Source organism: Rhinichthys klamathensis, unplaced genomic scaffold, assembly GCF_029890125.1.
Source record: "Rhinichthys klamathensis goyatoka isolate OS25496 unplaced genomic scaffold, OSU_Roscu_1.1 h1tg000019l_1, whole genome shotgun sequence".
Classification (NCBI taxonomy): domain Eukaryota; kingdom Metazoa; phylum Chordata; class Actinopteri; order Cypriniformes; family Leuciscidae; genus Rhinichthys; species Rhinichthys klamathensis.
The window spans coordinates 3,192,636-3,217,708 of record NW_026606570.1 but is presented as its reverse complement, the minus strand read 5'-3'; the positions used below and the strand labels follow the sequence as shown (position 1 = coordinate 3,217,708).

The 25,073-nt window shown below is 39.9% G+C and overlaps 1 protein-coding gene across 1 annotated transcript in view; it reads right to left on the bottom strand.

Annotated features, from left to right (window-relative positions):
* Positions 1 to 22,184, bottom strand: part of zswim7 (zinc finger, SWIM-type containing 7) — an 81,539-nt gene extending 59,355 nt beyond the window's left edge. Inside the window, exons 1-3 of the mRNA XM_056236198.1 lie at positions 22,155 to 22,184; positions 21,534 to 21,623; positions 19,565 to 19,586 (exon numbers count right to left, since the gene is read on the bottom strand). Of these exons, the coding sequence (XP_056092173.1) occupies positions 19,565 to 19,586; positions 21,534 to 21,609 (98 nt within the window). The 5' untranslated portion in view covers positions 21,610 to 21,623; positions 22,155 to 22,184. The remainder of the gene's footprint in view (positions 1 to 19,564; positions 19,587 to 21,533; positions 21,624 to 22,154) is intronic.
* Positions 22,185 to 25,073: the final 2,889 nt, after the last annotated feature.

Genomic DNA, 25,073 nt, shown 5'->3' with positions numbered 1-25,073 from the left:
CGTAGCGCCTGATAGAACCTTTTATGGTTCTATATAGAACCTTTTAGGGGTTCCAAATACGTAGCGCCTGATAGAACCTTTTATGGTTCTATATAGAACCTTTTATGGTTCTATATAGAACCTTTTATGGTTCTATATAGAACCTTTTCTTCTAAGAGTGTAACTATCTTCAGTCAAACTAACTACAATCAAACCTGTTGGATAACTGTTGTTGGATTTGAATGGATGTAAAAAATCCACAACTGCAAGATTTAAGACTGTAGGAAATTTATTGAAGATTGGAAGTAAAGCCATTGTGTCTCCGTGGTTGATTGAGCTCTTTTTTGAGTTTGAGGCAGAAATTGACGTATGAAATCCTATGTTAACTTGACAGTTGATAACCATAGCTGACAGCCACAGCTTGCAAACACAGTTGACGATCAGCATAACATCAGTGGACTTCACATTCGTGGCAGTGCAGAATGGCCAAGCTCAGACGGTGCGTCATTGGAGCAGGAAAGTGAAAGACAGGAAAGTTGTTGCTGCTGTTTGAGTGTCAAGTGGATAAGTTGAAAATGGCTGAAGCAGTGGGAAAACCAATAGAGTAGCTTAAAAAAAAAAAGAAAGGACTGCTGCAAAGATCAGTTTCACTAGACAAGTTAACTTCCTCAGCAGAGAAGATCACAGGCTAACAGAAGAGGAGCACAAGGAAGAGTTCAAGAAGTTCTCGCTCATTTCAAGGAGGGTTTTCGAGACTAATGATGATTACAGAACTGGACTTCTCGCCAATATGGAGGCTGATGAGAGCAAAGATGCAAGTGTGACGCAAAGTTGAATGAAGTTGAAAAAAATGGTTTAAGATAATCTCTGGTCAAGATATGGACTGCATGAAGTGACTGGCCCAATCTCTGCAGTGGAGAAAAACTGCGATCAAGTAGCAAGTATAGCTGCTGGCAGCAATGATTATGAAAACTATGAAGTGCAAATTGACTTTCTGACAAAACTTGTTAGGGAGGCGATAGGAGCTCATGTGAGAACCAAAAGGCATCTTCTCCGAATTCGAGTGAGAACACCAGTGGGAAAAGAAAGGGCACACCAGTTAGTCTGTTATGGTCTGGAAGAGATCGCAAGAGTGCACATGAGTGTGAGTCCAGAGTGACTGAAAGGGTTCTTTCCAGAAGTGGACTTGGCAGAGCTTAGGAGGCCTAAAAAAATAGAACAACTTCTCAGTCATCGCGAAGGAAAACTTGCACCGCAAAGGGTGAAAATCATAGGAGACCTTGTTCTGTGGGACAGCCCGCTTGGAAAGATGGTGGGTGGAGCTCATCCGGATTTGTTTGAGGCAGTAAGCATGACAGGGCATGAGTCAAAGACACACGAAGACACATGATCTATGAGAACTGCTGCTGTCAGGTTCGAGGAAGTCCTCAGAGAAAGTGAACCACTATGGATCTCCAAAGCCTCTCAAGTAAACAAAATGGCCTGTATTAATGTAAAAAGCACACTTGCAAGTGGCAAAGACGGGACAGTATCGGATCTGCGTGTGAGCCAAAGTGCGGAGGCTGCCGCTGAGGGAACTGCCAACCGGGAGGGAAAGAGATGACTCTGGCATAGGAGAAAAAGCTGGAGATCATAAGGGGTCTTATGTGCAAGCAGATTCTCACAGATATCAACCTCATTGGGACGCAAAGTACCCGTGGATCCAAGAGCCTTCCTCTCTTCCATATAACCGAAGTGGAGTGGAATCAACTTTTCTGAGAACGGAAAAGCAGCTTGGGAAAATGCCTGATTGGAAAAAAAGTCTATAATGCTCAAGTTCACGATATGGTTAAGAGAGGGACATCAGAAAGACATAATTCGGTATGGCTAGAAGAACAAGAAATGCATCTCCATAGATTCCTCTGGAGGGATACACCAGAGGGAGAAATAGAGGAGTACGCCATAACCAGAGTTACATTTACATTTTACATTTATTCATTTAGCTGACGCTTTTATCCAAAGCGACTTACAATTGCTATATATGTCAGAGGTCGCACGCCTCTGGAGCAACTAGGGGTTAAGTGTCTTGCTCAGGGACACATTGGTGTCTCACAGTGGATTCGAACCCGGGTCTCTCACACCGAGTTAATATTGGAGATCGTCCGGCTGGGTTTATTGCACAGTTGGCGATGCGGGAGACAGCTGGTCTGGCAGCTTTCGCTCACCTGAAGGTGCGGAGAGTCCTTGAAGAAGACAGTTACGGCGATGACATCCTCGCATCTCATAATTATCGGAGGAAACTGGTTGAGATAGTGAATCCTGAAAGCTGGTGGATTCTCGTTGAAGGCATGGATCTGGTCTGGTCAAAGTGCGAGGCCTGTATCCAAAAAGATAAACAGAGTCTTCAAGCCTGATTCCTGAGAAAACCGTTGTACTTCCTAATTAGCTGGGGGAAGAGGACGATAAGGCCCTGGGAATTAAATACCTAGCAGAGGAGGATAGGCTGTATATCATGACTTCTGTCAATTTTTCCAAAAGGAAAAAGTTAAGGATGGAGGAAGATCTCCTTGAAGAGGAGGTGAGGCTGAGGACACCAAATCCATTGACCAGAAGACACCTATTGAGTGAGGTGGCAGGACTCTACGACCCAATCGGCCTTGTCACACCAGCTAAGCAGAAGGGTACGATTCTCGTCAAAAAAGCATTCCAGGAAGCTGGAAGCAGAGGTCTAACAAGGCATACGTTGGACACAGCACTCTCAGAAGGAATTCGGGGAGAAGCTATCGAGTTGTTTGAGGAGTATGTACGACTCCAGAAAGTCAAGTTCCACAGAAATCGTATGCCTGTCAACTGGAGAGGAAAGCCATGGGGAGTCATGTTCTCGGACAGGAGAGACAAAACGTATGGTGCACTATTATATCTCAGTTGGAATTCAAGCCAAGGAGTGGTTGTTAGACTAGTTGAGTCTAAATCCAAACTACCACCACTAGGGGTGTAACGGTACATGTATTCGTATTGAACCGTTTCGGTACGAGGCTTCCGGTTCGGTACGCATACAAACCGAACGATTCCTTGGACCATTTTTCCTGCCGACAAAATCCGCGCTGGCGTGACCACCACAACGTTGCGCAACATCAAATAGCAAACATAATGAAAGCGGAACTAAACTGCGCTACTCATTATATTGTGCTTCACGGACCGTTTATCAGTTTGGACCAGCAGCATCTGTGCAGCGCGAGCCGATCTTGATCAAGCGACACTGTTACTACACAGCGCTGAGAGATCCAGTGAAGAAAACATTTGAATTCGCCACTGAAGTAATAACATCGCTGCGAGATCTAATGAGAAGCATTCAAATTTATCCGTTATTAACCGTAGATCTCTATTAGATCAAACAGCGCTGACGTGGAAACCAGGAGAAACATTGTGCCGTGAATGATCTAGTTATAGGCTTTAAGTCCACAGATCAGCAACATTCACCATGGATTTAATATAGTAACACTAACTGTAACCATGGAAGTTTGGCTGGAATAGAGAAATGCTTTCAAGTACTTCACAGATCTTTTTCCAGCACTTCAAAACTCAAATATTATCTAAATATTATATATATAGGCCTATATTTAAATGTTATTTTTAATGTGATGACCAAAACATTATTTGTTCATGCTTCAAAGATTACCCCCATTTATAAACCTTAAAGTTTTAAGATGTAGGAAAACTCAAACTTATTTAAAAATATTTTTTCTTTTAATAAATAGGAAATTTCTCTGGCATTTCTTTCTTTTTGCTGTATCGAAAATGTACTGAACCGTGACGCCACTGTATCGTATAGAACCGAACCGTGAATTTTGTGAACCGTTACACCCCTAACCACCACTTGAATTGAAGTGTGATCCCATAAAGGCCGAAATCTGCGGCGCAGTCTTTACGACACGTCTAAGGAAATACTTTGAAAAGCATGGGCGGATCGAAGTAGAGAAGTGGATAGTCAAACGGTAAAGGGAGCTATCCAGCGTGACGCCAAACTTTCTTCGCCAACAGGATCGGAGAGATTCAGAAGACAGGAGCGACTAGCGACAAGTGAAGATTTCGTTTGGCAGAATGGACTGTAATTCCTTAAAAGGTCAGTGGATGAATGGCCCAAGAGATCAGCAGCTGAAATCGCAGATGATGCTAGATAGAGTTAACAAGCTCCAGAGAAAGGTCTTCTTGGCTACAATGATTAGACCTCGGATAGAGAAATGTACTTGTGTGCGGTGGAAGATATGAAGCCTTTGGAAAGGTGAGAATTACCATTGCAATATTACCCATGAAAGCAAGAGTATCATTGCTGCTGGCTCATGAAGCGCATGATGCAAACTATGAGGAGATTGCTGGGACTCTTCTGAGGATGAGAAAGGTAGCATGGGTAGTAAAAGGTCAGAGGTTGGCCAAAAGAGTGATGGAAAATTGCGTAATCTGCAGAAATGCAGAAAAGCAAGAGGAAAGAGGTGCAAGCAGATCATGAGTGATCTCCTGGCTGAAAGAATTGGACTAGCTGCACCCTCTGAATTCGTAAAAGTAGATCTATTTGGTCCCTATGAAGTGAAAGACGAAGTGAAAAAAGTGTGCAACTAAAGGTCTGGGGGATTGTGTATTGTTGCATGGCTTCAAGGGCTATTCACACAGATGTTGTGAGCGATCTATCCACTGAGGGTTTCTTGTTGTAGGGGACATCCCAAGAAAGTGTGGCCAGACACAGGCTCAAACTTCGTTGGAGCACAGTCAGCCCTAAAGGATCTCTATGAGTTTCTGGAAAGAGTAGACAAACCAGAGTTTGAAGAGGAAGCCGGGAGGCATGGAACCAAGTTGTCCTGAAAGTTTCATTCAGCGAACTCACCACTAGGAATGGGGCGGCAGAAGCTGCGGCTGAAGCTGAAGGTATCTTCACGTGGGGAGAATTCCAGACTTTTCTGTGTATGGCAGCAAACTTGGCGAATGAGAGGCCCATAGATGCATGAACACAAGGCCATGAGTATTGTCTGGAGTACATTACACCGAACTCTCTTTTGTTGGGGAGAGCAAGTCCTAGAGGGGATCTGGGCAATTTAAATTTGAAGGATACCCGTACAAAAGACTAAGGGTGATCCAAAGAGAAATCAATAAATTCAGGAAAAAGTGGAGCCAGCTGGCAGGACCAAACCTTTTCAAAAGGAGCAAGTGGCACACAAGAGAAAGAAATGTCGCTGTAGGAGACATTGTCTGGGTCGCAAGCCAAAATGCTGAGGAGCCAATACAAGTTAGGAAGAGTCAAGTTAGGAAGGTGAATGCTGATCCTAAAGGTTTTGTGAGAGATGTTGAAGTCAGAGTGGTCTCAAGTCATCCAGGCTTTTGGCCGGGTGTTGAGAAGACAAATCCCAATCCCATCAACCGTTCTTCATAGAGATGTCAGGTGATTAGTTGTACTGATCCCAGTGGAGGAACAATTCAAGAATGTGGAAGAAAGGTGTTGAGTGTGACATCTTGGATTCAAGAACCAAGGATGTCAAGTGGGAGGTGTAAAGTCAGAAACGATTTAGGTACAATTTAAGTGAACTTGGAGACTTATTCGGAGTGCCTAGAGGAACGGCGAATCTGTTGCGTCAGAGGAAAAACTACAGAAAACTACGAAGACCTTCGAAAACAGCCGATGAATCACAAAAGAGAAGAGAGCGCGCAATGAAAGCTGACCGCGTGTACAAGAACAAAAAATGCACTCATCCTAAAATAATCACGACGCAAAAAGTGTCGATCACATAATTGTCTTCTGAAAAAAGGGATTGCTGTAACTAAAGAGAGGTGCGAGTGAAGGAAGACAAAAAGATCGGAAAGCACATCAGTGACGAGTCAACTCGAGACGCTGATGGTAGGATGAAAGTGTTTTAAACGAGTTGAATATTGACATATATATATATATATATATGGATATATACGGATAAATGCCTGCTTATGTGTTGATGAGATGATTTGTGTTGTAACAGAAGTTTGCTGATTCATATTGTGTATAATAATGTTGAATTAGAGTGCATACAGTTAATATGTGTACTATTAAGTGCACTTAAAGTGTTCATATTGTGTGTACTTGTTTTAATCCACAAGATGTTAAGTGTATGATTGTAATTAGGTATTATTCTGTTTTCCTTAAAGGTTATCAACCTACTCTGAAACTATTTTGAGACTAATTTGAATTTAAACTGCCAAGCTAACTATTTTCAGTCAAACTAACTACAATCAAACCTGTTGGATAACTGTTGTTGGAGGTGAATGGATGTAAAAAATAAACAACTGCAAGATTTAAGACTGTAAGAAGTTTATTGTCGATTGGAAGTAAAGCCATTTTGAGTTGATCCTTGTGTCTCGGTGGTTGATTGAGCTCTATTTCGAGTTAGAGGCAGAGATTGACAAGTGGAATCCGATATTAACTCGACTCCTACTACTAAAACTAAAAATGCGATATGGTGATTTAGTTTGTGCCATCTGCCCTTTGAAGGGAGTAGAACATAGGCATGCTCACGAGCAATAAGCATGTCCCAGCCGGGTTCGTCACTTATTGGGGTCCCCTGGAAACATTTCCGTTGTGGTCTGTGCTATTTGCAGCGCGTTTCTGTATTTAGTTGTGTTGTGAGTATTTGGAGCACACATGTGTTGTAAAACTGATGAAGATTTTTTTTCTTAAAGCTGCAATCCGGCATTTTTCCTCTTTGTCGCCATCTCTGTTCGAAATGTGCAATTGCAGTCATTCCCAGAATTATCAACTTTACGTGAGTTGTACTTCAACACCCTCGACACGGCACAGCGCGGATGAACACAATGTTTGAGGAGAGTGTGCAGCTGTCAGTCACCGCGCTGATGTGGATACTGTCATTCAGAATCACAGATTATTCTTTTTGAAATTGGAAGTATGACTAACATAAGAATTTTCACTGGAAAATGTCCTCTGAACAAGTAAGAAACATCCACTTTTGTTCTGGTTCTGACATTGCAGTAAATCGCGCTGATTAAATCTAACAATCGCTTATAAGTTATCATATCACGCAAAACCGTGCAAATTATACTTTGTTCTCAAATTGTTAATGTTAACAACATAAGCAAGCATTGCGTGACTACATGTAATGTCCTTCCGATATGTATCCTTGTTTTTGCAATTCGCATGGGTCCGGTTGCAGTCTCTTTTTTTCCTGTAACGTTAGCTAATCCGAAGTCCGAACGAAGTCTTTTGCATTTTACAGCGGGTGAATCTGTTGTCACTGGTGATTGTCGTTTGAACCATTCTGGATCCGCCATCAAATTGATAAGTTTAGTTATATCAAGTGCTGTGAGAAAAGGCTATAAATCTCCACCTCAAACATCCTCACACGCAATATAGCCTACTAGCCGAGACTCCTTTATGTGTACAGATGTGACTTAATGACGCAAAGACATGCTTGAATCTCCCGCGGAAATCAACCAGTACCACTGGAATTAAAAACATTATTACAAGCTTACCGCTTTGAATCGAGCTAAGGCAAGCAGATAGTTTTGAACACAGGCTGGTTATGTATTTTCTCAAATATTTTGGATAATTTTTAACCCAAAAAAAGCTACGGACTGCAGCTTTAATTTGCGGGTGTTCTTCTAATTGCATGTGTTTTCTTCAGTTGCAGCGCGTTGAGATCTCTCGGCCACCGTAGTAATCCATCTGGATGGGTAAACGACACCTTTGCGGGCTTATAGAGGGTATGCGCGTGACGTCACCGTCGGCTGGAGTGACTGCGGTTATGCCCACTGTGAGGCAGAAAGACTGAGCGGCAGCATTGTTTATTTTTAGCGTGAATGTATTGACAACTCATCAATTAAATATTTACCATCATATATTCTGCATAATTGGATGTTTTTAAATAAACTGACAAAAACAGGGCTTAAAGTGAAAAAAATTCCTGAGCCTGAACTTTTTTTTGGGATGGGGGTGGACTGCACAGACTGACTTATCTTCAAATGGAACCATTTATGGCATCTTTTTATTAATGAAGGCCAGTATCACTGATATTAATATAGCTAATGATGTCTCGATGAAAATTCTTTCCCCCACAATTTTAGGGTTTATATAAAATATAAAATGCATAAATTATAAATTAAATTAGATTAATCCTTATTAAAGCTACAAGCGTTCTTTAGTCAAAGAGTAGTTAGTAGTTTTCTCTGTTCCCTTTGTTCTTTGGTTAACTTTACTGACAGACAGAATTAGTGGCTACTGTCACTTTAAGATCTACAGCTGGTGACAGGATCTCACGCGTCTTATTCTGTCACTACTCTTTACTTCCATTTAAGATTTTATTTAACTCATTTAAGGTTAATAATGATTGATTCTTGTGAGGATACTCGACAAAACGGACATTTTGGCATAAATGTGTGTGTTATTGTTCGTTCAAGCGCGAAAGAGAATTCGATACTGGTTCGCGACTTTTTGTGCCTCATGTGTGTGTGTGTGTGTGTGTGTGTGTGTGTGAGGAGGACATTTACTGAAGTGCGTTCTCGTTTGTCTTGTCGCACATTAATGGTTTAAAGCATTTGGTGGACAAACTAATAACTAATAAGAGCGTGATCATAACCCTAGCTAAAGAATGACAAAGAACGGATGCAGCGTTAATTGTGTTAAATATTTTAAAACATTAAAGCTGGACAAAAAAAAAAAAGAAATCGCATACGTTAACGTTGACAGCACTAACTTTACTTGTCATATATTGCTGACAGAAAATGAAGCGGTTTAAAGTGGACTCGTTTTCATAGTAGGCCTACACATAATGTTTTTTTTTAGTAAGCTACACAGAATGTTCTACATTAAATATTTAACTAACAGTCTGAAGTTACCTAGCAGCAGTGTATGTTAATGTTAGCTCAGTCAACATAAGGCTAACATCAAAAGGTGTAGACAGAAAATATGATTATGCTGACCTGACCTAATTTACGAAATCAACCAACTCACATCTCCTTTCTTTCTTTTCATTCATGATGACATTAAAGTCACCTGATGTTGTTTCTGGAGTTCTGTGCTCCATGCTTTCACCGACGACGCTAACGTGAGGTATGGATCTCAATCACACTGTTGCCAGGACCCGCCCTGCTCTGCTTCTGATAGGCTTGTGACGTTAGTTAGAGCTGCGCTCCTCTCATATGATTGGTAGGTGAAATCAATTGACTCGAAAATATTAAACCGCATTCAAGTTCCCAGTTTCAAATGTAGCCCAGCGGTATGCGCGCTCATAATGGAAGCGGCGCACTCGTTTTTTCCAAACGCGTCCGCGCCGAAAGTGCCACCAACTGTAATTTGTAGCCTGATTAATAAATTTTGCCTGCGCCGGAGGCCGGACCTGCCCTCAAGCCGGAAATCCGGACCCTGGCCGGAATACTTTAAGCCCTGCAAAAAGTATATAAGTTTTAGGGCTGGACGATATGATGATGTTATGAGGATGAGGAAGGATGAACCCAATAGCAGACAGTAGTCAAGGCAACACGATTTATTAAACAAATAACTGGGAAAACAAAGCCCACGAGGGGGCAAAACAAGACAGGACTATGAGACTAACTAGACTGAGACAGATAACTATAGGGACACAAATAACCTTTACAGGCAAAAGCGCAACAGGACTAAAACTCTTGACAAGATACTCACAGACTCTGACAAAGGTTTGACAAGGATTAACACTCAGGTAACAATCACAATGAACCGACAAAAGACAGCAGATACAAGAGGATTAAATAGGGAACACTAATGACGAGGACAGGTGAAACTGACTAGACAATAATCACAAGACGAGGATAACAAGGGGGCGGGGTAACGAGACGAGACAACACAAGCACATGGTCCAAATAACAGACCATGCGCTTGTACATAAAACATGGGTCTGCCATGATCCTGCCACAAAACCAGTGAAATCAAAGACAAGATGGCAGAATCATGACAGAACCCCCACCTTAAGGAGCGGCTTCCAGACGCTCCTCAAGGGGAAACTAAACACAAGACTAGACAGACTGTGACATAGATAAACACCAACAAAACATGGAAAACACTAACAATGGCAAACAGGAATAAACAATAACGGGGCTCGGGTGAAAAATCAAAAACAACATACAAGGCAAAGGAGGTGGAGGAAACACAGAGTTCATGGGGGGAGGTCCAGGGTGGATGGGAGGACTGGGGTCTTGGGTCCACGGGAGGAGGGCTGAGGACGAGAACTCCGGGCAGGCTTGGACGGGGACACATGAGTAGAGGTCTTGGGAGAAACAGTCCGGGGTTTAATGGTGACAGGGGAAACAGACCGGGGACAAGTGGAGACAGGGACAAACGGGGAAACAGTCCGGGGGCTGGTGGAGACAGGGACGAACGAGGAAACAGACCGGGAATTAGCAGCAACAGATTCAGACGAGGACACAGAGGATGCGGAACCGGGGCTCCTGACGTGAGACATAGCAGGCAAAGGGGCAGGACAGGGTGCAGCAATAACAGCGGCAGGTTCGGGTGCAGCGCTCACAGGGATAGGATCAGGGGCAGCGCTCACAGAGACAGGCTTGGGAGCTGAGGACAAGGCAGGACAGACAGGGGGTTCGAGAATAGCGACGAGACGAGACAGGTAATCGGAAAGGGTCTTGGCCGCAATGATGACGGGCATCTCCTGACGAGCTGAAACTGCTCGCAGAACCTCCTTAGCGGCTAGATCGGCCGCAACTCTCTCAGCGGGCTCTGGGACAGCGCTAGCTGAGGCGGGCTCTGGGACAGCGCTTGCTGAGGCGGGCTCTGGGACAGCGCTTGCTGAGGCGGGCTCTGGGACAGCGCTTGCTGAGGCGGGCTCTGGGACGGCGCTTGCTGAGGCGGGCTCTGGGACGGCGCTTGCTGAGGCGGGCTCTGGGACGGCGCTTGCTGAGGCGGGCTCTGGGACGGCGCTTGCTGGAGCGGCCTCTAGGGTGGCGCTTGCTGGAGCGGGCTCATGGACGGCGCTTGCTGGAGCGGGCTCATGGACGGCGCTTGCTGGAGCGGGCTCATGGACGGCGCTTGCTGGAGCGGGCTCATGGACGGCGCTTGCTGGAGCGGGCTCATGGACGGCGCTTGCTGGAGCGGGCTCATGGACGGCGCTTGCTGGAGCGGGCTCATGGGAAGACAGAGACGGAGGACAAGAGGGTCCCTTCCTCCTCCTCTTCCTTCTGGGACGCGGAGCTGATGTCACAGCTGGACTGGAGATTGGCAGGAGAAGCGCAGCAGGGTCCATGACTGGAAGTGGGAGGGCTGTCTCAGGCAGGGAAGACTCCGTCGCTGAAGACTCCGAAGCAGACTCCCAGGAAATCCGTCTCCCTCGTTTTCCACGGAGACTTGCGGGTGTGGATGAAACCTCGGGAGTCGTGAGGGAGCCAGCCTGGTCCCCAAGCGTCGCGACGCCTATAACACGACCCTCCGGGATCACTGACAGCTTGGGTGATGGTGACGACAAGGTGGAACCCCGCGACTCCCTCCGTGACAAACAATCCACCATCTCACCAAACGGGCAGCAGACCAGCTTCTCCCGTTCAGCCAGGGGTGGAGGAGCGTTGAGACCCGCAATGAGGTAGCGGTTGAGGAGGATATCAGGTAGGAAAAGCCTCCTCTCGTTTGCAACCTGGGCGTACTCCCTCAGGGACCGGTCTCCCTGGGGAGGAATTGGCAGCTTGCCATTACTTGCATCAGAAATAGTCCTCCACCACCATTGTGCAAGGTCATCCGGGTTATGCTCAACAAAAGAGGACATACTGTCTGCTGGGTTCCTTGTTGGTCGGTTCGTTCTGTTATGAGGATGAGGAAGGATGAACCCAATAGCAGACAGTAGTCAAGGCAACACGATTTATTAAACAAATAACTGGGAAAACAAAGCCCACGAGGGGGCAAAACAAGACAGGACTATGAGACTAACTAGACTGAGACAGATAACTATAGGGACACAAATAACCTTTACAGGCAAAAGCGCAACAGGACTAAAACTCTTGACAAGATACTCACAGACTCTGACAAAGGTTTGACAAGGATTAACACTCAGGTAACAATCACAATGAACCGACAAAAGACAGCAGATACAAGAGGATTAAATAGGGAACACTAATGACGAGGACAGGTGAAACTGACTAGACAATAATCACAAGACGAGGATAACAAGGGGGCGGGGTAACGAGACGAGACAACACAAGCACATGGTCCAAATAACAGACCATGCGCTTGTACATAAAACATGGGTCTGCCATGATCCTGCCACAAGACCAGTGAAATCAAAGACAAGATGGCAGAATCATGACAGATGATATATCTGACATTGAAATAACTGATCACCTGGATTTAGACCTACCTATATTGTATTTACATAAAGCGTTCACAGGCAAATTTACCAAATCTTTGGTAAGTTGTAATGAACACCTTATCGAGTCCAACCTTTAGTTTAAACTGATAATCGTTCATTTTACTTGTGTTTTCGCAGTTTCCCCTATTAAATCCAGTCATGCATCAGGCTTTTTTGCCACTCAATCCGGCTGAGGGTGCGACACTTACTGTGGGAAAGTGACGTCAGTGCATACCCTCTATTGTTTGTAGCTGTCATTATATTACTTTGTCATTTTGAGCATGATTCAAGCCTTCGTCTGTATTTTAAACGTTTTGGCCAGTTGTTCTGAAATACAGTAGAGGCCAAAAGTGATGTCCGGCCTTAGCCTGGCTAACGTCAGACCACGTCTCATTGACATTGAGACGTGGTCTGGGAACCACGTTCATTTTCTCGTATTTGAGGCGTGGTTTACGAATGCCCAGAGCCATTTATTGGGTGCTACGAATGTCTATCAAACGCCTGTACGTAGCTCATAGCCAATCGTTTTAATTATACCAGATGACGTATGTAGAGCGACAGAAATTAGACGAGGAAGAAGACGATGGGTCAGAGATTTATTTGCGTTCTAAACTAAGAACAATATCGAATGGCTGCATCAAAAGGTAACTTCGCGTCTGCTGCCATGTTTGATCCATAGGTATAAACAAACTGCTTCGGTGTGTCGCATAGACGTCGTCATCGTCTTGCTGCTCCCTCCCCGTTCTGTGATTGGTCCCCTCGCTGAGGCGAAAATTTGGTCCATGGTATCCAGACTACCTAGCAGCGTGAATTAAATTTGTGCTGCGCAAAGGCAGTATGGGGAAACCCAGGCTAGTCCGGCCTAGGAAAATTGACATCTTCACCCTTTATTTAAAATGATAAAATGAAAGATTTTGTAAGCATATTGCATAGTTGTGCCTGAAGGCAATTGTTTTATTTGTGATAATGAAATTAAAATTGTGTGGACATAATTTTTGGCCAGGCTGTCATACAAAAAAATGATGAACGTCCAGAAACGAGAGAACCAAAGAAATATAAATAACTGATTATGTTGCACTCAATGTATGCTTTTTCCTGTGAGCTTTTTCTTTTTCTATGTATTTTTTGCATAGTAAAATAAAAACCTGTAGCTGCAGTTTACCCCTTTTTTGGCCAAATAAAAAGTTGTCAAAAATACCTTAACCAAGTTTGGTGTTTTGTTCTTTCCTCATATTTAAAATATTAATCAATACTCATATTTTTATGGTTTTATCAAACTTGTAGGGTCATACAAAAACAAATCCCCAAAACAATCCCCTCTGGACATCCCTTTAGGCCACTATATGTTTGTCCGACTAAATTTCAAAAAAGCATTTCAATTTGTGTTTGCTCCTGGTTAACCCACGATTCATGTTTAGAGGTGTGAAAACGCCCTAAGAGTTAACATGGGAATTCATCTCTCTACCTACAGGAAACCATGCTGGGTGAGATAAGACTGACAAGAACACAGGAACCTGGGGCAACAAAACCTCAGCACTAACCTTTAACCCAAAGCATGGGCTGTTTCCTGTCTTCACAAAAAAAAAAACATAAAAAATTTAACTTGTGAGCCAATCTGGTCCTGAAATTGCATCATCTGAAATGTATCCACTATTACCACATTCTAATTGGAGAGAAGCATACATAAGCGAACATATGGCGTGATGACACTAAAACCACAATCAATCACCCAATAAAGCAAAAAGTGCTGATCTGTGAACAACCATTTATGGAGGAATGTGATTCCCACATTACATCCCAGAAGAGTAATTACTGTGGGTTAGTGTTTCTCTCTGTGATGGCCTGATGACTATCATTGTGGGTTTGAGGACGCTTTTAAAGTCATTCTTTACAGACGTCATTGTCTGAATAAATCGAGTGATGTAAAGACATGCGTGTGTGCTTGGAAAAGCCTGTGCTGAGTACATCTGGTAGTTAACCCTCTGGGGTCGGCTATCGCGCCGAGCTCACTTTTTTCCTTATCAGTGCAAAAGAGACTCAAATTACTCTGTTGATTTTGATCTTATATATATATAAGTGTTGTACATCATTAGATCCTGTTAAGTGTCTATTTATTTTGTGGATACTCACAATAAAAACAAAGTGTTCTGCTTTTTGTCAAATAAAGAAAAATAAACATGATGTGAATTTTGCCTTCTCTCTGTAAGTGAAGTTCATTCTGAAACACGTCCGAAAATGAACTGTAACTAAGTAAATACTTGTCACACAGGCACGAAAGATTTTTCGTTATGAAGCTGAAATTCTCTTCTTTTAAATGAAGTAATTTATATAAAAAACAAATATTCTGAGAGAGATGTCAAATAAGAGAGAGATGTCAGTCTTTTTCCTTTCAGCTAATTATAGCGTATGACGTGTTAATGTGACCACGCCCACTGAGAGTGCACGCTATTCAAACGCAAATGTTGAGGCAAGCCATGAAAACGCCTACATCAGCTGGATAAAACATCCAGTTTAATAAGAATCTTGTACTTTACCTCGTCTTGCTGCGCTGTGAGGAATAATACTATCGTAATAATCCTGGAAAAGTTACCTCAGAAGTGCTGGTAGTTTCATTTCGAGGAGCAACGGATTCAGCTGATGAAGTAAGTCATTTATTCTTAAGTGCTTTGTTCTAATCGCGTTATTGAATAGTGTCTGTAAACTGCACAAAGACTGTTTAAATATGAATTGCGTGTCTGTGTGTGAATGAATGAATGCGCGCGCGATGTTACTACAGCTGTCCATCGCATCTGTGCGTTCATTCACTCTCGCTCCTACATTAGTAAAAGTTATTTATACATGAACACATCCAAACTATATTGCTATAGCCGACTGAGATTTGTTCTAATCGCGATATAGAATAGTGTCTGTAATGACAACATTTCGTTGACTAGTTTTGGATAAATTATAAAGTTTTTACTCTAAAATAGACATCAAATAAGCTTTTGTTAGACAGTTTCTGCTCATATGTTAATATATAGTATGTTTTGTAAAAAATAAAGTAATCAACTGTTATAGTGTTTGTTCCAATGCAAGCTAGGCTATATTAAAATAATGAATCCTTAACTTTGAAATATGTATGATAAAATGTATTGGCCTACTTTAAAAAATAATACTTTATAAGAGATTTATGGAAAAAGACCATTTTCTTTTCAAGATGTTTCCAACTCTAACTTTGAACCAATTCTATAGAATGGCCCATATATATATATATATATATATATATATATATTTATATTTATATTAGGGCTGTTGGAACGAATTCCGAAATTCGAATATAATTCGAATATTAAAAAAATCAATACTATTTGAATGTTTTTTTATGTATATTTTTTAAAAAATTTATACCGTAAAACTTAAAATAATAGCCGAGTCCCAAATAGACGCCTGTCTCTTTTACACGCCTGGTGTGGCTGCAGGTTTGGGTAAATAAAGGCCGGTCTCAAATAGAGGCCTGGTCTGTTTTTTAGTTTCGGGTTGTATTTAATTTTCTAAAACCCGTCAGATTGTCTGCTTTTTGGCGGCCCCAACGCAAATGTTTGTCCCGCCAAAGCCTTTTTTGATCGGTGAGTGATGTAGAATAGAATGACTGCTGCGCTTGACAGGGCGCATAACGAGCAGAGAGAGCGCCCCGGCCGCGCGCGCGCACTCTCACGTCTTCAAACACGAGCGCTGTCTTCGTCTCTCTCCCTCGCGCATATTAATCAAAATCAATTAACACGATAGTAAAAGGTCGGAAGTTTCACGTGGAGCATTTGGAAATTTTTAGAGATTAGAGACTCTAAGCCTACACTCAATGAACAACATCTCAACACTAAATTATAAAGGCCTGTCTCATATAGACGCCTGTCTCAAATACAAGCCGGTGCAGTTCGACGATTTGGGAAAATAAAAGCCCGGGCTACTATTTGAAGTTTTACGGTATGCAATCTTGCCTTTCTCGCCACCTTGGCTTACACACATGTGAAAATGAAATGCTTTTGTTTCGTCTGATGAACAATAAAGTTTTTGAATCGTAACACAATTGTGCACGTTATCCACGCTGTATCATCATAACAATACTGTCAAAAATGGTAAATGTTTAACAACGTAAAAAAGCGCCCGTGAAGTGCAAATATCTCGGTGAAAACTCAACGGATTTGGCGAGCACTGAACTCGTTGGAACCGACTAGTCGAACTGAAAAGAACGATATAAGTTTCAGAATTTTTGGTGGTGTTTTAGCAGAGATATTGGCCGAAAACCATCGGTAGCGCTTCAACCATATTCAGCACGAATAAAATGTTTATTGTAATGTTAGATGTCCCTCTAGTGGACAGAACGTGTAACAACAACAGTGGTTACAGTCTATATCAAGCAGGGACACACGTTTGTGTGCATTTTATTTTGTGATTTCACCGGAATGAATAGTGTCCGCTGCAACGGCGATAGATTGAAGAGCGCGTCCGAGTGAAGACTGCGCGCGCGCCGCCACAAGAGAACACTATCAATGACACTGATAGCAGCGGACACGAGCGCTTAGCTTGAGTTCAAAAACAAAACATTTTAGCGCTAGATCTTATTTAAGAGTGGACTAAATGAATGCTCTGCTAGTTAACTGGAGATGTTTTATTTGTATTAGGTACATCCGTGCCTCAATGTTTCCAAAAGTGGTGGGTACAAAATGACTCATGACGAAATCTGGTGGGGACGCGTACCCACCGCCCCCACCGAAATCGACACCTATGCAAATATGTAATACTGTCTAAATACAATATATTTTTTATATATAAATGTTCAGTTTTGGTTAGTCTATTACCCATGCTGCCAAGGCAACTGCAAAAGGCTGCAAATATAAATGGACAGATGTCAGCATCAGTGAGATGTACCGCTAACTTACCTAACTAACTATCAGCCTTCAGAAATCATTCTGATATGATTTTTTTTTTAAATCAATGTTGGAAAAAGTTGTGCTGCTTAATTTTTTTAACCAGTAATAGTTTTTTTTTAGGATTCTTTGAATACATTTTTTTTTATATAAAAAACAAACAAGTTTGGTCTTTTTATGTTTTTTTTTTTTAAAGGATGTGTTAAGTGATAGGAATGACTTTAAGTCTTTACGTTCTTAGGAAAGATTTCTATTTTGAATAAATGCTGTTCTTTTTAACTTTTTATTCATCAGTGAATCATTCTTAGTTGAGGCTGCCTCACAGCACCTTGATGGGCCATTGGGGGAGTGTCTTTAGTCTTCCCACCCAGGTGTAAATCACATTAATATTCATGGCCATTCACACTCCCACGCATACAGCAGTGCTGACCAAAAACTGACGTAAGAAATTTAAATCGTTATATTGTTGTTTGTGAAAGTGGTCAGAATGATTTTCACTTCATTTTGAAGTAAAAATTCTAGCCTACAAGAATAGTAACTCAAAAGTCTTGTGGACAACTATTCAGTATGTGTTAAATGGCCTTATTGCGGTGACATTTTTTTTCCCAAAACGTACTAACCACGCATAATATTTTTTTCTATAAAATGCAAACATGTACATCCATTTTGCTCACATATTATTGTAGCAGATGTTGTGCTGAATACAGCAAATTTATATGTTGGCAAATGGTATGTTTTAAGTAGCTGAAATAAGCACAAATGTCAGGGCATGTCAAAACATCTCAAGGACCCCAAAAACACCTCAGACCCCAGAGGGTTAACATAAATGTATAAATGTTTTGCCACTTGCTTGAGCAACTTAATATATAAATCTATATAGAAGTAATAATACGTTTTTAAGTGTAGGCCTATTAAGTTTAAACGTGAATAGCCTAAGAGTGAAAGAGTGCATATTACTACTGTCTGTGTACAAATAGAATCGCAATGCTGAAACTCTTTTATATTATTTTATAAAAGACACTAATAATAAAAATAGTGATTTGAAATAAAAAATAGAGGATTAATGTTGTTTGTCGTACAGCCGTAGATCAGTTGCGCACTGCAAACGCACCATATGTGAAAGCACAATAGCGCGTGCTGCTCCTGCACTGCACACGGAGTATGTGTGAACAGGCGTGCACTAAAGGAAAGAAACCCAATATTTTAAGCTTTTTCTTTGTTAAAGTCTCTGCAGCTAGTGTACTTGAATTTTATTCATCTGCAACATTATGTTGTATAATTACAGTTTTGCATAATAAATGTTCTCAAAACTACGTACGTTTCTTTTTAAAACAAATAGATTTAGCAGTTTAGCTTTCCTTATGGTCTATCTAACCTGTTCTGAAATGGTTCTATTATAATTTATATATAGTGATAATATATATCGTTATCGCAAGAGGCTGCAATGTATATCGCAATATGGATTTTAGGCCATATCGCCCATCCCTTTCGAATAGTATTATAGAGGAAGATTGACAGCCCTAATATATATATATATATATATATATATATATGTATGTGTGTGTGTGTATGTATATATATATATATATATATATATATATATATATACACACACACACATTATATATATATATATATATAGTCCTTGCATTCTTTCTTGTGTGACACACCTGAATGAAAGGCTCATTATGCAGGTCTTTGTCTTCTCAGGTGAGAACCACCTAATTATACATGAGGGGGTTGGGCCGTTCACACCCATTCGCATATTGCCTTTCCAAACAAAAAAATGTTTTTCACAATTTAAAACAATCTATTGTTTTATGTGAATGATTAGGCAGGATGATTTTCAGATCATTTTTAAGCAAAAACTCTAGGCGACAACATCCATTAGTCAAAAGTCTTGTGGACACATATTTAGTATGTGTTTTGTGGCCTTATTTCAGAAACTTTGATTTTTTGTTTTTTCAATAACCATGCATAAACAATATTCTCTCAAAAATACAAACATGTACATACATGTTGCTCACATATTATGGTAGCCCTGTTTGTGCTAAATAGAGTGTAATTTCACCTGTGCCATTAATATATTTATAAGCAACTGAAAAAAGCACAAATGTCAGGGCATGTCAAAACATCTCAAGGACCCCAAAAACACCTTAGACCGCAGAGGGTTAAGAGGTACGACCTGGTTTCTGCAGTGTTCAGTGCGGAATAACACAAAGGTCAACAATTGACCTTTCTCAACTCAATGGGTCAAAAGCATCCAAAATATTTACCAATCTGTAGTTTAAGGCCAAACCTTATAATATTGTAAATGTAACTTAAGAGGAAGAGGATAAAAAAATTACTTACGCTATTAGTAGGTCATCCGGTACTATATGAAAGAGGGGAAAAAAGAGATATATTGGTTACAGTTTTATAAACCTGAGAAATGTAAAAGCACCAAGCGTGATTTTAAAGTACAAATGCAACATACACACAGGCGGTCAAAAGTTTGGAATAATTTAGATTAGTCTCTTAGACTAGATAGTCACTTCTGCTCACCAAGGCTGCATTTATTTTAACAAAAATACAATAAAAACTGTGATATTGTGAAATATTATTACAACTTAAAACAACTGTTTTGTATTTTATATATTTTAAAATGTATTTTATTCCTTTTATGGCAAAACTGAATTTTCAGCAGCCTCACATGATTTTTCAGAAATGATTCTAATATGCTGACTTGGTTCTTAAGAAACATTTCTTATTATTATCAATGTTGAAAATAGTAGTGCTACTTCATGATAAACTATCATTAAAATGTTTGGGACAATAGAAATTCAAGGACATATGAATCAATTTAATATGTATACTCCTATGTTACAAAATATTTCCATTTCAAATAAATGCTGTGCATTGAACTTTCTATTCATCAAAGAATCTGGGGAAAAAAATAGTTTCCACAAAATTATTAAGCAGCAAAAACCAGCAAATTACGATGATTTCTGAAGAATCATGTGACACTGAAGACTGAATTGGCTGCTGAGAATTCAGTTTTGCTGTCACAAATTACATTTTAAAATACTTCACAATATTACTGTTAACTGTATTTTTGATCACGTAAATTCAACCTTGGTGAGTATAAGAGACTTCTTACAAAATCTGGAAAAAATAACTACTTAATAGTTAAGTACATGTTAAACATAGTAATAATAACCAATTATCAGTCATCCAAAACATCCTAATTTGGTTGTTTATTTTGGTCACCAATGTTCTCTGGAGACCCAAACAAATACAAATTGAAACGACATCTCAATCTCAAACACACTACAGCAATCATTCCTCCTCAAATCATTCTCCCTAGATATTTCTCTCTGGCATTGCTTGACATCAAAATTCCAGCAGAATAATGTCACTACTCATATCCAGATGTTCTGCATTAGGTCTTGTCTGCACACACATAAGGGTTTCACAAAAACTCTTATGAGCTTATTGACATTCTGACACATTTAATACAAGGATTCAAATTGTCATTAGGTTCTGAGGAACATGATGCTTTAGGACATATTTTCACCGAAGTCCCTATATTTTGAATGTTATATTAAAGGAAGCCTCAATACCATAGGCCATAAGACACACATTAAAACAACCCCACAGTACATGTTAGCTGTTTTAAGCAGTTGTGAACTGCAGCAGTTGTACTTGAAAGACATGCTGCTGTCTGATACACCATGGTATTAGTGCGCTACCCTGTGTCAGTATTAGAAATTGCAGCTATTGCTACTCTCTTGTCTTCTAAACTAAAGAATCAAAATGTTATTGTTAAAGTTCACTAACTTCACTGTTCACTTGATACATATTTATTATTAGGCCTAAGCTATGTTTATGTCTGAGACCACATTGAAAATCTTTTACCTATATAAACTAAAATTTTAGGGTCTAGATGTTTTAGGTCAAAAGTGAAGCACAAGTTGCTCTTTGGAACCATATCAAATCATGCTGAGCACATGATTACCATACCAAATACTAAACCTACTATCCAAATAGTGTAAAACTCATATTTGTATTGTAATTATGAACTGAAAATCATCCCCTCGACTTGTTACACAATTTACTTTGATTTTATCATTTGTAAATAAAATAAAATAATTATATGAGGGGAAAAAAAATCACAATATATGCACATTATGTACATTTGTGATCAGAGACTTCTGTACACTGTGTGTGTGATCAGCTTATTGTGTAGTACTATGTATGTTAACTAGTTTTCTAGTGAACTGCAAATGTTTCTGTAACTTTAATATGTTTCATCAGTCAATAGCTTGAGCATAAAACGTACCTTTATTCGTCTCAGAGTAAGTTCTCTGAAGGTCTTTCAAAAGCTGCTCAGCAACAGAAAGCAGAGATGAGTCCATAATGTACCTGAAAACTAAAACGTTTCATTTGTCATTGTATAATAACGCCTGTAAATTATTATTATTATTTTTTTAAGATTTTCATTGGGATCTGTAATTATTTATATTATATAACGTTAGTATACTATGTAATTACTTGTCTTTAGTATCCTTTTTCTCTCGCAAAACTGTAACGTTAATGTGGAGTTAATTAACCGTTACAGGAGTTAACAACTAGCACTAGAAGTGTTCATATTTATGTCATCTCTGCTTCTCAAACCTGTCCTAACCTGGGGTCTCCACCGCTGCATATTTTGCTCTAATGAGCTGGTGAGTGGACTGTACAAAATGTGCAGTGATGGGGAAGGTTTGAGAAGCACTGGAAAATTATCTTAAATTATCTAAACTACTACCTGAAATAAACCAACCAATAAAATCAACATCTAGACATTGTACCTGAAACAAAAACTTCGAGACGATTCGATGGCCGATTCTAAAAGCATCAACTGACCGAATATCTACTGAATATAGATTTAACGTGCAGCGTTTAAGTTACAGATATTTACCGTGTTCGCGTTTCCCGCAGCACTCATTTGACGTTCTTCTTCTTCAGTAGTTTGTAAGACGTATAACATTCCGTTGGTTTTTACCGCCACCTATGGTACTTCTTCTTCTTCTTCTTCTTCTTCTTCTTCTTCTTCTTCTTCTTCTTCTTCTTCTTTTCCGTTTTATGGCAGATTGCATCCATGACTTTAAAGGTGCATACCGCCACCTACTGTATCAGAGTATGCAGCATGAACTATCCGTTGGGACTACTTTATATCAAAAAAAAACTAGATCCTCTTATATATATTCCTATGTTTTTTAAATATTGTATAACTGCTTTCTGTGTATCCTTTACCCCATCACCTGTTGTGCCTAATAAACCTTCGAGGTTCCACTTCCTTCCTGCCTTACTTATCTTTTGGTTTAACCTCATCCTCTCATCCCTATATTTCTTACAATGTCTACATCTTCCTTGGATCTACATTCCAAACATTAATCTGATATACTTTTGCCCATTAAAAACAATGTTTTATTTAACCCTGTATGGTCAAATCTCAGCCTGGTTAAAACGCTCTCCTCTCTTCTGTTACTTCTATTCACCCCCTGAACATTAATAGATTTTTGCAAGCTATAATATTTCCTTCCACCTTTATCCATATCCCACCTATCCTGCCATTTCTTCATTATTTCTTTTTTGATTATCGCCTTAGCTTCTCCTTTTCCAATGGGTATATTTATGACATCGTTCGTCCTGGTTGATTTTTTAGCTATTTTATCTGCTCCCTCATTCCCTTTTATACCTACATGGGCAGGTACCCAGCAGAATCTCACGTCTATCAGTAGTCTCTGTAATCTAAATAAACTTTGTTGTATTTCGAGCATTAAATCTTCTCTATCAGATTTCATGTTTTGAATACTATAAAGGGCTGCTACAGAATCAACACAACACACCACTCTGTCTGGTTTTACTTCCTCAACCCACTGCAGTCCTACAATAATCGCCATCATCTCTGCTGTATATACCGAAGCCTGATTAGGTAATCTTTTTCCCAATACTTACATTCATTGTTGGTATATATATTCCTATTCCTACCTTGTCCTCTTCATCTTTAGATCCGTTTGTATACATATCTAAGTAACTGTAATATTTGCTCCTTATATACTGACTTGCCAGATGGCCTTTCCCACTCTCTTCCCATTCGTTTTTTAGTTCCAATATATTTAAGTCTATCTCAGTTTTTGTAAATAATTTTTATAATTTTTATATTACTAATAGGTGTAGGGGATTTAAACCAGATATTACTTAATTTATATTCCTCTGATTTTGTTTTTGTTACCCATCCAAAGCCTTTGCCTTTAAACGAACTATACTCCCAACATTCCTGAATAATGCTCTTTGCATGATTTTCATATCCACATCCACATAATCGACTCCAGTATATAAGCATTAATTTATCTCTTCTCAGGTCTGAGGGCATTTCTCCTAGCTCAACCTGGATTGCTTTAATTGGTGTTGATCTCATTACACCAGCACAAATCCTCAACGCTTTGTTAGTAACTCCAACTTCAATAGATGTGTTTTAGCTGTTGCTCCATATACATAGCATCCATAATCTATTGTTGACCTCATTAGTGCCCTGTAAATATACATTAATGACTGTTTATTTGCTCCCCAGTCTTTCCCCACTATTGCTCTCATTAGGTTTATGACTTTCTTGCATTTAGATTCCACCTTTTCAACGTGTATTTTCCATGTTCCCTTTTGGTCTAACCACATACCCAGATATTTAAAATGATCTACTGTTTCCATATTGTGACCATATAACTTCAGGTTCTGTTTTTCTATCCCTTTCTTCCTGGTAAATATCATATGACAAGACTTACTTGTAGAAAGTTTAAAGCCCCAATTATACGACCATTGTTCTACCTTTTCTATTGCTTCCTTGATTTTATTCCTCACCCTTATTGGATCTCGTCCTCTTGTCCAGATGGCCCCATCATCAGCATACAGAGCTGACCCAATCCTTCTATCTAGATTCATAAAAATATCATTAATCATAACATTAAACAAAACTGGACTAATAACACTGCCTTGTGGGATTCCATTAACAATTTCAAATTCTTCAGATACTTCTGATCCCACTTTAACTCTAAATCTTCTTTCTGACAGAAATTCTAAGACCCAGTTATAAAACCTACCTCTAATTCCCATTTTATTCAATTTAATTAACAGCCCTTCTCTCCACATGGAATCATAAGCTTTTTCAATATCAAAAAATACAATACTCATTATTTCTTTCATTTTAAACGTTTTCTCTATCTCGTTGCTTACTTTCACAACAGCATCCATTGTGGAACGCCCTTTTCTGAACCCACTTTGATATGGTGCTAGTAATCCTCTGTGTTCAAGGGTATAATTAAGTCTTCGGACTAGTATCTTCTCCATCCACTTGCATAGATGTGATGTTAGGGCGATAGGTCTATAATTACCAACATTATTAGTATCTTTCCCAGGTTTATTAAATGGTAATATTAATGCACTCTTCCAGCTTTTGGGCATTTTACCTTCTTCCCAAATCTTATTAAATAAGTGCAATATTATCTTTAACACTTTTTCAGGTAACTTCTGGAACATAACATAACTGAGTTGATCTTCTCCTGAAGCAGTATTCTTAACACCATTTAATACCATCACTAATTCATTCAAATTCATTTCTGCATCCATAGTACTTTCCTCACTTTCTTTTTTAATAAACACATCTCTATTTTCTTTAATAACCGTCTCTTTATGTAGTCTATGGATATCTTCTAAATGATCACCACTATGCACACTAGCAAACTTCTTTCCCAGCATATTAGCCTTTTCTTTATCTGTTATTGATAATATTCCATCCCCCTCTAATACTGGTATTTTAGCATACACTTTTTTCCCACTCATT